This window comes from Ornithodoros turicata, chromosome 9 (assembly GCF_037126465.1).
Source record: "Ornithodoros turicata isolate Travis chromosome 9, ASM3712646v1, whole genome shotgun sequence".
In the NCBI taxonomy this organism is placed as follows: Eukaryota; Metazoa; Arthropoda; class Arachnida; order Ixodida; family Argasidae; genus Ornithodoros; species Ornithodoros turicata.
Window position 1 is genome coordinate 14436895 of NC_088209.1, and position 13757 is coordinate 14450651.

Sequence of the window (13757 nt, forward strand, 5' to 3'; positions counted from 1 at the left end):
CATGCGTCCAGTTCTCTTCTTCTTCTGGAGCTGGCACAAAAGCAATACCGCAGCGCACTCAGCTAACACAACTGGTTAGGAAAGAGTGAAAGTACCATTAGAACTCGAAGCAGCAAAGGACACGGACAAAGACAAGAAGTTGACACTACGACTATCCCAACTTCATACTCTTGTGCAGGGAAAGCACCCCCTTGTGATGCATTACCACACAAATTATTTTTGTGCCATTTGTGCTCTGCAGAGATTACTGTCATCTATGTGGCAAGGCTTATAGAGAAACAGTGTTGTATTGTGGCACTAGCGATATTTGATATAGCTCGAAAGGAATGATGATGTTCAAGCCTAAACTTCTACTCTTTTGGATCTGCACTGCATGAGCCTCTCGTGAGGTTTGATGGCGCCAGACTTGGTACTGACTGCAACAGTGGATGACGCTTTCTTTACATGCACTTTGCAGGCAGAGTTGATGAAGTACGACAGTGAGTTCTATGCATGGCCCGTCGACTTCAGGTGGAATGACCCTAATGCGTAAGTGCAGAAGGATATATTTGGACGTGTGCCTCCCTTTAAGCTAGTACTTCACCCATTTGCCAAATCTTGCAGTGTTTGTGTTTCATTACACCATGCACGTGTTGTGCATTGGAGTTGTAAACACCCTTGTTGTAGTTGTAGATACTCTTTCACGCGCCAGGGTATTCCCACATGTTTTATGCCCCTCCTATGTTATCTAGAGCAGCGTTTCCCAAACTTTTGGCGGTGACGGACCCCCGGAAGCGATGAGAACCAATTCACGAACCCCCCCCCCCACACACACACACACACACACACAAATATACCAGGATACGCGCTGTGCACACTGCATTGCAGACCGCGTTTAATATGAGCGACAGGGTATAACAAGGAACGAAATTACGTTTGTGCAAGCATAAATATGGTCAAGTAGACAGAAGCGAAGTTGACTTCCAACGCCGCGTTCAGTGCGAGGTATCATCTGTAGTGCCACCATTGCTGCAAGAGGTCCGCAGGCTGCCAAATATAAAATGCGCTAAACACAGGAACACTCTCAGTCAGTTCGAACTCGAAGCAAAACGATATGACGCACTGTATTTCCCATGCTAGCCAGTGCATAACCAGCAACCTCGTCAGCTGCTGCGTGCTTTCGACACAGCTTCAGAAAGATTCCGGACTGGTTTCTTCTTCTTGTTTGTATGTGTATGACGCGGACAAACGTGCATTGCAGGACTTTTCTATCAGAAATTAGAAGCTAGCCGTTGAAGCATGCTTGTAGCAATTTTGGAAGTTCTGGGTGTTTGGAAATCGGGCAGCATGTACGAGCGCGTGTTTGTGGGGACGAAAATCCTCACTGAAATGTGAGAGACGGTCGCGGACCCCCACGGACACTCTCGCGGACCCCTAGGGGTCCGCGGACCACACTTTGGGAAACACTGGTCTAGAGAAAGGAAATTTCTGTCCCATGTATCCTCCTTACAGTAAGCATGATCTCTTTCAGAGATCCCAGCAAACAGCGTGTGTCTGTTGACACGCGCACATCAAAACGGCGCACATTTCTATCTCGTGTATTGGCCCTGCCCTGCGACGTACTGAGGTACGTGACATCTTTAATGCCAGGTTCAAGCTTATTATGATGATTGTTTGCTCATTGATTGCACTTGTTCATTACAAGTGGAATGACTGCTCTGCTCAAGCCACTTGTAGGAGTTAGGTTTACAGCATGACACAAGAACAGTGTCAGCTGCCAAAGTGAGATGACAGTGTGTCTAGGCCACAAGCAGCCACAGATAGTATCTTTCAGTGAATAATACTCTGTGTGACACATGTAAATACAGTATTTGCCCATCCCTAGTCAGCACATCCCCTACCTGTAGTAGAATACTACGTAACAGGCTTAGTATGAGAATGAAAGATGATGAATGATGAAAGTCACTGAAAAGGTTAGCCAGCTGTAGGGATCGAACCCACATCTTCTGGATTGCCGGTCCAGGGCTCTACCAATTGAGCTAAGCTAACACGCCTCTCCAGCGACTTTCGGGGTGCGTCATCTGTAGGGACGACGAACCAGCCACTCCCTCTCACTCACCCTCCTTTCACTCTTACATTTTTGCTCACTCATACACACATTCATACGACGGAAATCGACGCAAGCGGCACCTGTTGAACAAGAGATAAACTGATGTTCTGAGGCTGGAACAACATAGAGGGGACAGATACAAACAAAGCCTCAAATTGCCTAAGAAATCAACGATGAAAGATGAAAGTCACTGAAAAGGTTAGCCAGCTTCAATTTGAGCCACAATTTGAGGCCACAAAAGCCACAATTTGAGGCTTTGTTTGTATCTGTCCCCTCTATGTTGTTCCAGCCTCAGAACATCAGTTTATCTCTTGTTCATGAGAATGAGCTTGCATGGAGCATCTGGGCTGCATTACGTGATAGCTTTAATGTAAAATCGTGCCTAATGATGTAGTCGCATAAACCATGCCCATAACTAGGAACCGAATACAAAAGTGCTGCGCTCGTTGAACTGGTACAGTACCACCTAATCGAAGAGACCTACTATAGAGTATTCATGTGTCTTGCATATTCTTTGCAGCTACGTTGCCATTCACACATTTGGGCGCCGTCTAATGTATCCTGGTGCTGTAGGCCTCTTGCAGGCTGCTGTAGGTATGTCTCCTTCCTGGTGCACGATACAGGCATTGCTGTACTACTTTACTTACTTGAGGTCTTACCTGTGCCATAATCCCTCATTCTGAACGTGCAATTGCCCTTTACTTCCATTCTCTCTGTTTCACCAGCACTTACAACTCCAAGTGCTCACTGTACATGAAAGATTTTTGAAGAGCAAGTTGTTACAGTTTTCAGCTTGCCTCGTGAATGAGAATAGCGCATTGTTTCATTGTAAAAATAATTTTAGGCGTGTATCCCTTACGCTATGCCTTTTAAAGTGCGTGCCCTGGAGCTCAGCAGAACACAACTGTGACCTTGATAGTTTTCGGGGCCTGAATCGTTACACTTTGAAGTCTTTCTCTTATGACAGGACATTCGATCCGATATTCGAAGGACAATTTTTGTTGATATTCATATTCGAAAATTTCAACATTCACACACCTCCAGCAGGAAGGCGTCAACAATGAAGGGATGAAGAATAAAGGGCACTCCCACAAGACAGTTGGCACTATCACAGCTTCACGTGTACCCTACTAGTGGGGTGCACCAGAAACTTCAGTGTAGATGAGCTCATTTTAAAGTTCCCCAAGGGTAGACAGCCTATTTGATGCAGTCTGACTGTCCCAGCATCAGGCTTTTCGCATGATGAACTGACTGTAAGCTTGATGCGTAGTTCTGTATCGTAGAAGTTGTATTCATACGCCGATACTTTCTGTATAGATTTATCGCGTCAAATTTTGGCAACCTATTACGTGCGTATCTCTAGTTGAGGATCTTTACCAAGAGCAGATCCGGACAATGTGCTTCCTGCAGGGCTGATGATAAGCCGCCAAGAAATTGTTTGCAAAGGAGCTTGATGACTTTGTGCGACGCTGATGTCACGAGCATGGAAAACTCAAATATTCGAAGACATTCAATGTATTCGAAAGCCACAAATATAAAATTGTCATTTTGAATCACGTATGAGAACTGATAATATTCTATTCATATTCGAAATGTCGAATGTCCACACAGCCCTAATAATAACTAAAAAAATTGTCGAAATACCGCGAAAAATGGCATAGCTTTACCAGTACCATGTGTACGACCATAATCACCTTGTAAAAGTGACTTCTAATGCAGCGGTATTTTCCCCCCCAGGTCCTATGCTCATTCAAGGAAGGGCCAAGCTCGTTGAAGAGGTATAGTATCTGTTGCATTCATTTAAAACTTATTGGCCAACTGACTTAATTGAGAACACAGTTTTACCAAGCATACTGCTTGCTGTGCAATTAATTGATTTGCACGTAAAATTGGTGTTTCAGTATGGTGGCGTGAGGAACAAGCTTCTAACACGTGATGGCAACGAGATTGACTCTGTGTTTGTGGACAGGAGGAATTCCAACCTGCCAAATGGTAACATTCTGGTATGGACAGGTTTTGTAACTGTTTGTAAGGTGAACCTTCATCAGCATTACATCCGTAGCAGATCCTCGTGGCCTGATGCAGTGAACTCTCGTTTTATGAACGTTCAATCTGTGAATTCTCTCGCTTTATGAACACCAACCGTATTCTGGTTATTGAAGACCTCGATTTGTTAATCCCTTCGCTTTCTGAATATTTCTTCTACGTTTCAAACACTTCTTCTAGAAACGTTCAGAATGTTCAACATTTCTTCTAGAAATGTTCGCTGTTCATAAATCGAAGTTTTACTATACATGTATTGCTAAAGAACTAAGTGCGGTGTAATTTTACACTGCTTTACTGCTCAGCGTGAGCATCCTACAGACCTCAAGGTGAAGTGGAGCGAATACACAACTTGTTACATGTTTGAGTACCGCGTAACTGGAAATGCTGGATACAGTCACGACTAAGGCCCCGGGTTTTCCGTGATTCCGCGAAATTTCACGTGAAATTTTTGCGGAACCTGGAATTTATCGCGGAATCTTTTCATTTGACACAGAATCTCACGGAATCTATTATACCGTTTTCTTTGTGGGGGGGGGGGGCAGATATTCGAGTTCTCGAATTCGAATCCAGTACCAATAGTTCGAGGTACGAAGTGAACCGCCCCTCCCGAAAGTGGGCTTCACCTAAAGCTACCCCTGCATGAGGTGAAGCCTGCTTTAAAAAATTGTCCATGCTGTAGGACCAGCACAGACAGCTTGTAGTTTAGCTTAGGATAACATTAGCCCAAGTTTATGGTGAATACTTAGCCTGAGGAAGGGGCGGCATCGCTCCCATGTGCAGTTTAGCGGTGGCACTGGGGGATTTTGATTTGATGCCTGGGAGGTTACTTTTAAAAAGTTAACTCTTAAATAATGTCTACAGCCCAGGAACATGTAACTTTCTCAGGTGAGACAAACACACTTCAGTAAATAAGCTAAAAGTTGTTAATGGCAAAGCTGAGGCAGGATGCCAATTTGTTTGTTTCACAAGTGGCCTATGGACGTTTAGGAATATTAGCAGCTTATCTGTGTAACATGCTACTGCCTGATATCAAATTTTGAAATCAAGATAATTATCTCAGTATGTACTCACCTGAAAAGCAGGAAACACTATCATATAACCAGAAAAACTACACGAGAAAAATTACACTAAAGCTATGTGCTTCCAAAACTAAACTAAACTAAACTACTTCCATTAAACGTCCTATCAAGTTGCTAACAGGCACTGCAGATACTGAAACAACTTTCAGCAGGATAAAATGATTGCAGGCGAAAGGCTGCATTGTTTGTCAGAGAACACAACAGCGCGTTGAGTCTGTAATTTTATGAAATACATTTTGTTCCCACATTCTCCGAGAAAGTGAAGTGTTTCCCGTTCCAAGAAGCCATTGACTCCTTGCCATGGAGTATGACGGAATTTATGAGTCTGTGCCGCAGAACTTCGAATTTGCCGCAGCGGAGAACCGGGGGCCTTAGGGTCGATTCACACGATGCAACTTTTTGCTGCAACTCGGTTTCCGCTATAGTTGCACGCAACCGAAGTTGCACCAAAAAGGTCCCTTTCATACGGCGAGCAACTCGGAATGCCGTAGTTGTCACCGACCTCGCCAGATGGCGCGAAAAACATTGTTGTCATCATTTTCGTCCAATCGCACTGCGACTTCTGCTCGTTACGAGTTCAATCCGTTGCGAGTTTGATAATTTTGCATAATTTCCACTGGTTAGTGATAATTTCATCGTCTCGCGTACTGTCGCTGCAATAACTGACACATGGAAGTCTTCCTGATTGGTCGCGCTTGCAAGGCGGAGCCGTGTGATTGACAGGTTGCAGCTCTAGAGTTGCAGGAGAAATCGCTCGTGAAGCGATCGGCTCTGCAACTCCTGCAACTCGAGTTGCGCAACCAGAGCTTCGCGTTCACACGGTGCCACTTGGTGGCGCAACCTGGTTGCGCGCAACTAAAGTTGCATCGTGTGAATCGACCCTTAGTGATAACTTGTTCGATGCCCGCCCCCTCTTGTCTGGATAAGGAATTTCCAGATAAGCGAAATCGAGTGAAGCGAGGCGTCACTGTAATTGGACGCTTTCTTTTGCGTTCGTGCCATTGCTCTGAACTTTTTTTCAGGTCGTCTGCTGTGAAGGAAACGCTGGTTTTTATGAGTATGGAACTACGTCCACCCCTATTGAAGCTGGCTATTCTGTGTTGGGCTGGAATCATCCTGGTTTTGCAGGAAGCACGGTAAGCAGCACGCACTACTCTGCCGTCCCGACTCTACTACAGTAGAATCTCGATGATACGAATCTCACGGGGTCGCGGAAAAAATTCGTATCATCCGAAATTCGTATCAAGCGAATTAAACCAAAACAAAAATTGAGGCAAGAAAATAGACAATGACCGTTCATTTTCCGTTGCTGTCAATGAAAGAGGTCGGTTGTAACGCTTTTGTGTCTTCGTTTTTGGCCAATGCTGCCCAAATACGCGAGATGATTCAAAAGACGTAGCACGTGCTTTTCAACCGCGAGTCGCGCGACAGTGGCCTAAAGCGAGCTTCTCCTAAAGCAAGCAGGCGTTAGGTGAAGCCGACTTGCGGAATGGTGACGCGTAATGTTGCCACAAGTTGTCCTGATATGTTCCCTCCACGTGTTCTGGGGTTCTGGTCGCTGTTTTCCGCCAGAGCGATGTCACACGGCTTCGCGGTTTATTGTTGCGAGGTGGGTAAAAAGGTCAAAACAGAGATAAGGTGATAAGATTCCGGGCCGTTCAATCCCTTTGATCCTATCTCCACCACCACCACCACCAAAAGGAAAGTCATTGCTTGCATTGTGCTACATGATGTAAGGGAGTTCGTGGTGAGGATCGCCCTCCCTTTCCGAAAGACGCAGCAGCATGACTCGCGCGCTCTCGCGTCACGGGGGAACGACCTCTGTCGCATCCACGGCTCATTCGTATCATCCGTAAGGGCAAGATAACGCGTTCGTATCATCCGAACTCTAATACACGGGAAGAATAGGCATTCCGGCCGGAACCGGAAAAGAATTCGTATCATCCCGAAATTCGTATCACCCGTGACCATATCATCGAGATTCTACTGTATCACGCAGTCCGGAAAAACTAATCTGACTAAAAAAAACTATTCAGTCCACTAGCAAGAAAACCTTGTCGATGTTTTGATGATGAATGCTGTTCCCTTTCCATGCGACCACGTGCGATCGTGAGCACTTGTACTTCAGCGTGGAACATTTCATCGCTGCACACTCACAAAAGTACCACCATTATCAGTGAAGGCAACATTTCCTTGAGTTTGAGGAACAAAGAGAAATACAGAAAACAGACACCACACGTACGAGACTCAGACCAGCAACGAGGGTTTATTTCGCACAAAGTCAAGAGGTGCATATAGGGCAGGGGTTGAACACCTAGGTGGGAGACAGGAGGTCAACCAAGCAATGGGGAATTACAGTGGAAGGCTGACTGATGGCATTTGGCCCAGTTGCTGCGGCCAATGACTCTAAAGGCATCCAAGGATAATCTTCAAAGTACAGGGTGCAATCAGTGCAAGTTGTCACATGACTAGCCAATTCGGGAGAGGGGGAGCGTTTCTTACATTGTTATCGTGACCACGAGGGCGAGCGTTGATATGCATCAGCGCATTTGACTGATGTAGGATGCTCTGCATCTTAATGGTATAGCGTAGGCAAAGGGGCAGCTGCTCTGGGCGCTCTCGCCAGAGAGGGTGCCAAATGGCAGGCTAGTTGGACAGTATAAATAGGGCCTGACTTTTTAGGGTTAAACCCGTATCCGCCCGATATTTACCCCCCGAATGAAATCTGTAAAATTCGGGTTTAACCCGAATCTACCCGAAAACATCCGGGTCGCGTGGCACACTCATAAGCGTGCGTTAAAATAAAGTTTGATAACATTGCTAAACATTAGTTCCGTGTTAAGACAAATTTTTATTAAACAAAAAAAAATCACCCGAATTCCTGACGACAGAATACGCCGTAACGGGATTTAACCCGAATACACCCGAATTTTCAAATGAAAAATATCACCCGATATTTACCCCCCGAATTTGGCCAAAAATAAAACCCGAAAAAGTCAGGCCCTAAGTATAAAGCGGGAATGAAAAGAATCTGAATGTAGGATCTTGGCAGTGCAAATGAGCATTTTCTTTTCTTTTGTTTACGGAGCTTCCTTGACACTGGACTGTCACCTTGTCACGCAGTTCCTCCAAACTTGGTCCTCACCTCTCAACCGAGTCAAACTGCTGTAGCATGCTTAGAGCCTGAAGTCTTAGGGTTTTACCCGACTATTCCCCGAATTTGCACCCCGAATTGAAGGTTCACCCTTTAAGGTGAAACCCAATTTTTTACCCAGCAAATTCCCCTCACTGGGATGTCTGTAGGAATGCATTACCTTCCTTTTTTGCAGCAAATGCAGCTACATCACCGTTTGTACCAAACCACCGCAGTTAGTTTGAGTAACTGAAGCCGATTTCTCCCCGAATTTAGCGTACCGGCTGTTTTTTTCACCCGAATTCGCACGAATTTAGCGTGCACGTTTATTTACCCGATTTTTACCCCCCGAATTTTGAAAAAAAAATTTCCCGAAAACTTCAGGCCCTGAGCATACTGTGTGATTGTTTTTGCCATTGCTGGCTCTTGTTTCATTGTTTCTTGTTGCACCAGCGACTAATGTGTGATGATTCGTGTTACCTGTATCATCATTTCAGGGAGTTCCCTATCCTGACCAGGAACAGAACGCCATCGATTGCGTTATGCAGTTTGCCATCCATCGTTTGGGTTTCCTTCCTGAGAACATTGTTGTTTTCGCCTGGTCCATTGGTGCCTACACAGGAACATGGGCTGCCATGAACTACCCTGACATCAAAGGCCTGGTTGGTCTCTTTCCTGTTCTTAAATTGATGAATCAGAAGCATCATCAGTTGGAGGTGCATCGTAAAAGTCTTTAACCCCTTAAGTGTCATATACACGTCGAGCTGGTCGGCACATAATTTCACGTTGCAAACAAGGACGATCATCTCGAATATGTCGATGTTCTCCTGGACAATCAGGCGATTGGGCTCGTTGTGACGTAAACAAATGAATATGAAGAACTATAAGTATTTTGGCAAATGAACTTGCTTAGTAATAGCTTTAATAATAAAATTCTGAAGCAAAAATACTTGGCACTTTTACTAAATATCTACGAATAATGCCACTGTTGGTGTGGCCAATCGGATCTGCGAGAAGCAGTAACAGGAAGCAGGAACAGCTGCCAGCCAATCAAGCCATGGAATATGTGCTCAGGGTGTTGAACCGAAACGTTTTTCGTTCCGGTTTTCGTTCCGGTTACATCATAAACGATCCGGTACCGGTTCTGCTCCGGAGCAAAAAAATAACGGTTCATACCGGTTTTAACCGGTTCCGCTTCTGCTAGGCATATTCATCCCCAGAAAAAAAAATCTACATGTTAAATCTAAAAATGTTACAAAATGTAAACCCGTTTGTTCCGCATACACGGTATTTAATATTAATAGACAGCTGTGAAATTGGTAGCTCCTGGTTCCTGTAGGTTACTGTCTGTTCAAATAGGCTTTCTCCTTTCTTGAAGCACATGCTACGAACGGACTTGTTTGTCGTGATGTCATACGTAAAGTACTTTCTTGCTGGGTTGGAGCGATCACGTCCCATCCGAATGTCTGTTGCTACTGTCTAGCCAGCAAGCACCACCGCACGAGTACGACGCAAACCGAGGAATACCTTCACTCACAAACGCGCTCGGCTCCGTTTTATTTTCTTCGTGTCATGTCCACAAAGGAGTTGCCACTTCGCACGAGCTTGCCCTCGCGTATACGTAAATGTATTCAACTTAGCTGCTCTGAAACAAGGGACGCGTTGCGCGCCATTACCGATAGAGAAGCCGTTATACAGCCCCCTTAGGTCGCTGTTTAGTTCAAGAGAGTTTGGGGGGTCAAATTAAAACGAACAGTACGGCACATTGCTAGAGAGTGACATGTACCTCTATGTCTGTGTGCGTGCGCGAACGATAAACCATTACAAAGGGATCCTAAGGGTCATAGTATACCGACATCCGTAACCCTCGTACAGTATCCATGACATGACTTCAGAGCACACGACGTCCGTTTCATTCACCTATCCGTAGTCCAAACCGGCGAAGTTTTTTCTTGGACCGAAAACCGTTAAATATATTTTTCGGTTTCCCTCCTGAGCGAAAAAAAAGTATACGGTTTCGATTCCGTTCCGGTTCGCACCAAAATAGCGGTTCTTTTCGGTTCCGGTTTTCGGTTCGCTCCGACACCCTGTATGTGCTTGTCAGCCTGTGCTGTATGCATGTAGTCCATCTGTGGTCTTGTTACGTAGGGCCGGGTTTCATGTTTTTTGAAACCCGAGGGAGGTAAAAACTGGGATTTATTTAAGGAGCTGTAAATTCGGGTGATATCGGGTTTCTCGCATTTTAGATTAACGCAAGATGTGAAACAGCTGTGCTGAACGTCCAGTGCTTGGTGTCCTCCAGTGCCAGTATTGGTGTCTGAATTGGCAATTTCCGAAGTTCGTTTTCGTCTTTTTTTTTTCTTTTTTTTTTCAGGGTTTAACCAGGGACTTAAATTACGTACAAATTAAAATTTTTTCTGTAGCTTCCCGTCATTGCTGAGAATATATTGGGTGCGGGACTCTAAGTTTGCATAAAAGACAAAATTACTGCAAAATTTGCGAAAATTACTACTTCCATGGTATGTGTTCTCCTTTGTGTTTCTTTCTTCTCCACATCCGTCATGGCATTTTGCAGCACAGATTTACTGTGTAACCTCGGGTATTACAGTAACACAAGTTTTTCCTGCATGTCCAATACTACCAACCAAGTACTAGCTTTCTGTGAATATCAATAATCCATTGATGATGGTCTCTCATATCCTTGTGCCAAAACATTCCAAATCAAATGAAATCAAACCGTTGATGGTGCAGTCACCACCATTTAATGTCAGTTTGTGAAAAGTATCCCTTGAAGGCCTCTGCTACACGGTGAAGACATGCAGCAGTTCTTGTCTTTGTTTTTCTTTCTTTCTCTCAAGTTTGTTGTTCATCGCATGCATCCATTATTTGTGATGCTGTATTTGGCAATGAAGTTCCAAGAGGTTCCTGAAAAGAGGCTTTGTAATGAGGTTTTTGACGGAAATTTTGTTTCAACCCCGTGCTGAATGTATCACAGAAGTTCAACTGTGCAACTTTCACAGCATTTAAAGTGTCATACCTCATGAGTTTATTATAGGTGATGCTGCAATTCTCCTTCCAGGTTTTGGATGCCACATTTGACGATGTCGTTCCACTAGCAACATCCAAGATGCCTCCAAGCTGGGGTAGGCACTGGGCATGTTTTTAGTGACTACGGGCAAATGTAGACATCGTTTCAATATTGCAGAGCCACTTGTTAAAAACACAATCCGAGGGTACATGAACCTGAACAATCTTGAACACCTACAAAAGTATGTATTAGTCCAGCTCGACCCACTGAATTTTGAGGTAGCGTAACATAGTGGCAATACTTTGCAGGTACAAAGGGCCAGTGCTTATGTACAGGAGGACGCGAGATGAGATCATCACAACAGTGTAAGTGCCGACTACAGTAGCCGCCATCCGATTTTAGGCCCTAGTAGGCTGGAAAAATTTGTCGGCGCTTTCCTAACGCGCTTCCAGATCTGCCTGATAACATCAGCTTCTATTTCCCGAAGCGACATTTCGTCTCTGTACACCGACAGTGGCAACGCTGTCATCAAGTACGCAAGTCAGCTTCACCTAATGCACGCATGCTTTAGGTGAAGCTCGCTTTACGGTGCTGTCGCGGGACACACGGGCAGACAGCACGTGCTGGGCCGTTGGTCAAAAACGAAGACGCAAAGGCGGGCGCCACGACAGACCTCTTCTACTCGGAGGAATGGAAAATGAACAGTCATCACTGCCTATTATTTTGCCGCAATATTTTAGTTTGTTGATTTCTTTCGATACAATTTTGGACGATAGCAATATTTTCCGTCACCCCCAAAGAGAGAAATTCGCTGGTCGGGCAAACAGAGTCAGAAATATCGAGCGACGGAGCTGCACGAAATTTTGGACGTTCTTATACATGGCAGTTCCGCGAACGCGTCCGAATAATCAGGCATGTCAGAAAAATAGGTCGGCGTCTGTATACCTTCTTCCATGTCGTAAGGCTTCAGTTCGAGTAAGCAAACAGAGCTATGTTCACAATGTGTGAATGTGCTTTCAACTGATCACTCCGACGCTCTGAGCCAGAGCGCAAAAAGACCAGCTCTTGCTCTAAATCGGGGCTGGAGGACATGACAAGCACAGCGGTGAAGTGGAGTAAAACGCCCCCAAGTGGTAGAGCAATGGATTTACAAAAGCAGCCGTTCTTGCACAAAAGGGGATTTTAACACTCGCAGATTTTAGAGCAGCAAGTGCATTTGTCTTTTTTCCTTTCGTATTTTGAGTGTGGGGTGGGTGGTCCTGGAGTTTCGACTCGAGACCGCTATGCGCGGCCGTAACACATCTGTCTGCTTTGATGTCCAGTCGCCGTAATTCAACTCCGGACCTCACAGTTCCAGCTCAGTACTGGCATTTTCACTTCACAGATATGGCATGCCAAATTTGTTTCATGGAAATGTTCAAAAATATTGTAGATGTATTCATTAGGATTGGCTACATGATTTGCTTCCTAAGCACATAAGTGCATTCAATGCATTCTTTTATATGACTGTGCTCCTTTAGCTATTTACAGCAGCAGCGTGTTTGTTTAAATGTGTATGCATACCTTTCTTTGCTAGGGACGCAACAAAGATTCAGAGCAACCGGGGCAATGACCTACTTGTTGGAGTCCTGCAGCAACGGTGAGCATATTTATTTTGTCTCGTGAAATGTTCTTTGCATTATACTCATGCCACAAGGGAAATTGAATCTCTTTTCGAGAAAATGTCATTACACTGTGTGGTGTCGTTACCAAATTTTGTTCTCTTACTCCCTAAGAAGCAGAACTGCTGCTACTTAAGAACATATATGTAATGACATTACCCAAAAAAATACATTTGCTTACCAAATTGGTTTTCAGCCGGGCTGCGCAAATGGTAAAAATGTTGAATACGAATATGTATTGCAAATGTTTGACTTCGAATATTGAATCGAATCATGACTCCAAGTGGCCCTGTTCACTGCAATGTGCACACACTGCACATACAACCATTTGGTGATAATCTCATATACAGTAAACTTCCGTTAATTCGACCCTGACGGGAACGCGAAATTTGATCGAATTATCCGAAGGTCGAATTAAAGAATAGGCAGAAAAATTGTAGAGGTCCAAATGAATTGAGTTTTAGTGCATCGTACGCCATTGGCTTTGCGTACGCAAGAGACGCGTGGTGGTTCTGCACAATGCGCGAAGCTCTATGTTTTGCGCGTGCGCAGAACCTCAAACGCTATCGCTTACGTACGCAAATACGATAGCGTTCGGTGCACAAAAACTCGCGGTTATCGGAACGGATCGGTACTGTTCAATCGTCGTCTGCCGATCTGCCACCTGAACTTTAGGGCGAACTCTATCTTGTATGTGCGGTGCGGGCGACGCGGATGCCTG

General features: G+C 44.9%; 1 protein-coding gene across 5 annotated transcripts in view; it reads left to right on the top strand.

The window, feature by feature from the left end:
* LOC135368168 (phosphatidylserine lipase ABHD16A-like) overlaps positions 1-13757 on the top strand; it is a 37468-nt gene that overhangs the window by 9541 nt on the left and 14170 nt on the right. For all 5 annotated transcript variants that reach the window (XM_064601288.1, XM_064601290.1, XM_064601291.1 and 2 more), the window contains exons 6-16: positions 458-528; positions 1511-1606; positions 2610-2683; positions 3827-3867; positions 3991-4092; positions 6237-6350; positions 8845-9009; positions 11427-11490; positions 11553-11616; positions 11684-11740; positions 12952-13014. In XM_064601288.1, the coding sequence (XP_064457358.1) occupies positions 458-528; positions 1511-1606; positions 2610-2683; positions 3827-3867; positions 3991-4092; positions 6237-6350; positions 8845-9009; positions 11427-11490; positions 11553-11616; positions 11684-11740; positions 12952-13014 (911 nt within the window). The remainder of the gene's footprint in view (positions 1-457; positions 529-1510; positions 1607-2609; positions 2684-3826; positions 3868-3990; positions 4093-6236; positions 6351-8844; positions 9010-11426; positions 11491-11552; positions 11617-11683; positions 11741-12951; positions 13015-13757) is intronic.